General features: G+C 71.2%; 1 protein-coding gene across 1 annotated transcript in view; it reads right to left on the minus strand.

The window, feature by feature from the left end:
- Positions 1-764, minus strand: part of MCL1 (MCL1, BCL2 family apoptosis regulator) — a 6044-nt gene that overhangs the window by 3692 nt on the left and 1588 nt on the right. The window contains 3 exon segments of the mRNA XM_023759310.1: positions 205-336; positions 339-384; positions 386-647. Coding sequence (XP_023615078.1) covers positions 205-336; positions 339-384; positions 386-647 — 440 coding nt within the window.

The raw sequence follows: 764 nt of genomic DNA on the forward strand, positions 1-764 counted from the left end.
GGAACACTGACATCCCACCCTTTCCGGCCTTTGAGCGGAGAGCGGTTCCCAAGGAATCGGGTGGGCGGAAACAATGACTCATGGCCAGAATATGCTGGTTTCGGAAACGGGCGGAGAGCCCTTCCAGCCCGGGCTCGTCTCGGTTTCCACCCACGGGAGCCCAGCGATCGCGGACAAGACAGAGGGCGCGCGGCCCCCGCTCACCTTGGAAGGCCATCTCGTGGTTCCGCTGCACGCCGTCCCCGACCCGCCGCAGGGTCTCCAGCGCCTTCCGGCTGGAGGCCGCGGGCCCGCCCAGGGGCTTGGCGTCCTTGGCGCCGGTCGCCTGCTCCCGCAGTACCGAGAGATGATCTCCAGCGACTGCCGGAACAGCTCGTCCTCCTCTCTCCTCCTCCGCGGGGGGCGGCGTGGAGGGCAGCGAGCCCCCCGCGCCGGGGCCGCCGCTGGCCTCCCCGACCAGCTGCACCAAGGGCAGGACGGCCGGCCGCTTCCCGAGAGGCTCCGGCTCGTACCCGTCCAGCTCCTCTTCCGGCGACATGATGGCGTCGGCGGCCGCGGCTTTCCATCTCCGCGGGCAGCCCCGCACAGCCAAGGGGCGCAAACAGCCGCCGCGCGAAGGGTCCCGATGACGTCGGGGCCCTCGGCCGCTAATGGGAGAGGGCGGGGCGAACCCGGCGGGGCCTCCCGGGACCAAAAATAGCCCGGGGGGCTTCGGGGCCGGCGACTCGACCCATACGCGAGCTCAACCTACCCCGAACCCAGGT

The sequence above is a fragment of the Myotis lucifugus genome, unplaced genomic scaffold (assembly GCF_000147115.1).
Source record: "Myotis lucifugus unplaced genomic scaffold, Myoluc2.0 scaffold_151, whole genome shotgun sequence".
In the NCBI taxonomy this organism is placed as follows: domain Eukaryota; kingdom Metazoa; phylum Chordata; class Mammalia; order Chiroptera; family Vespertilionidae; genus Myotis; species Myotis lucifugus.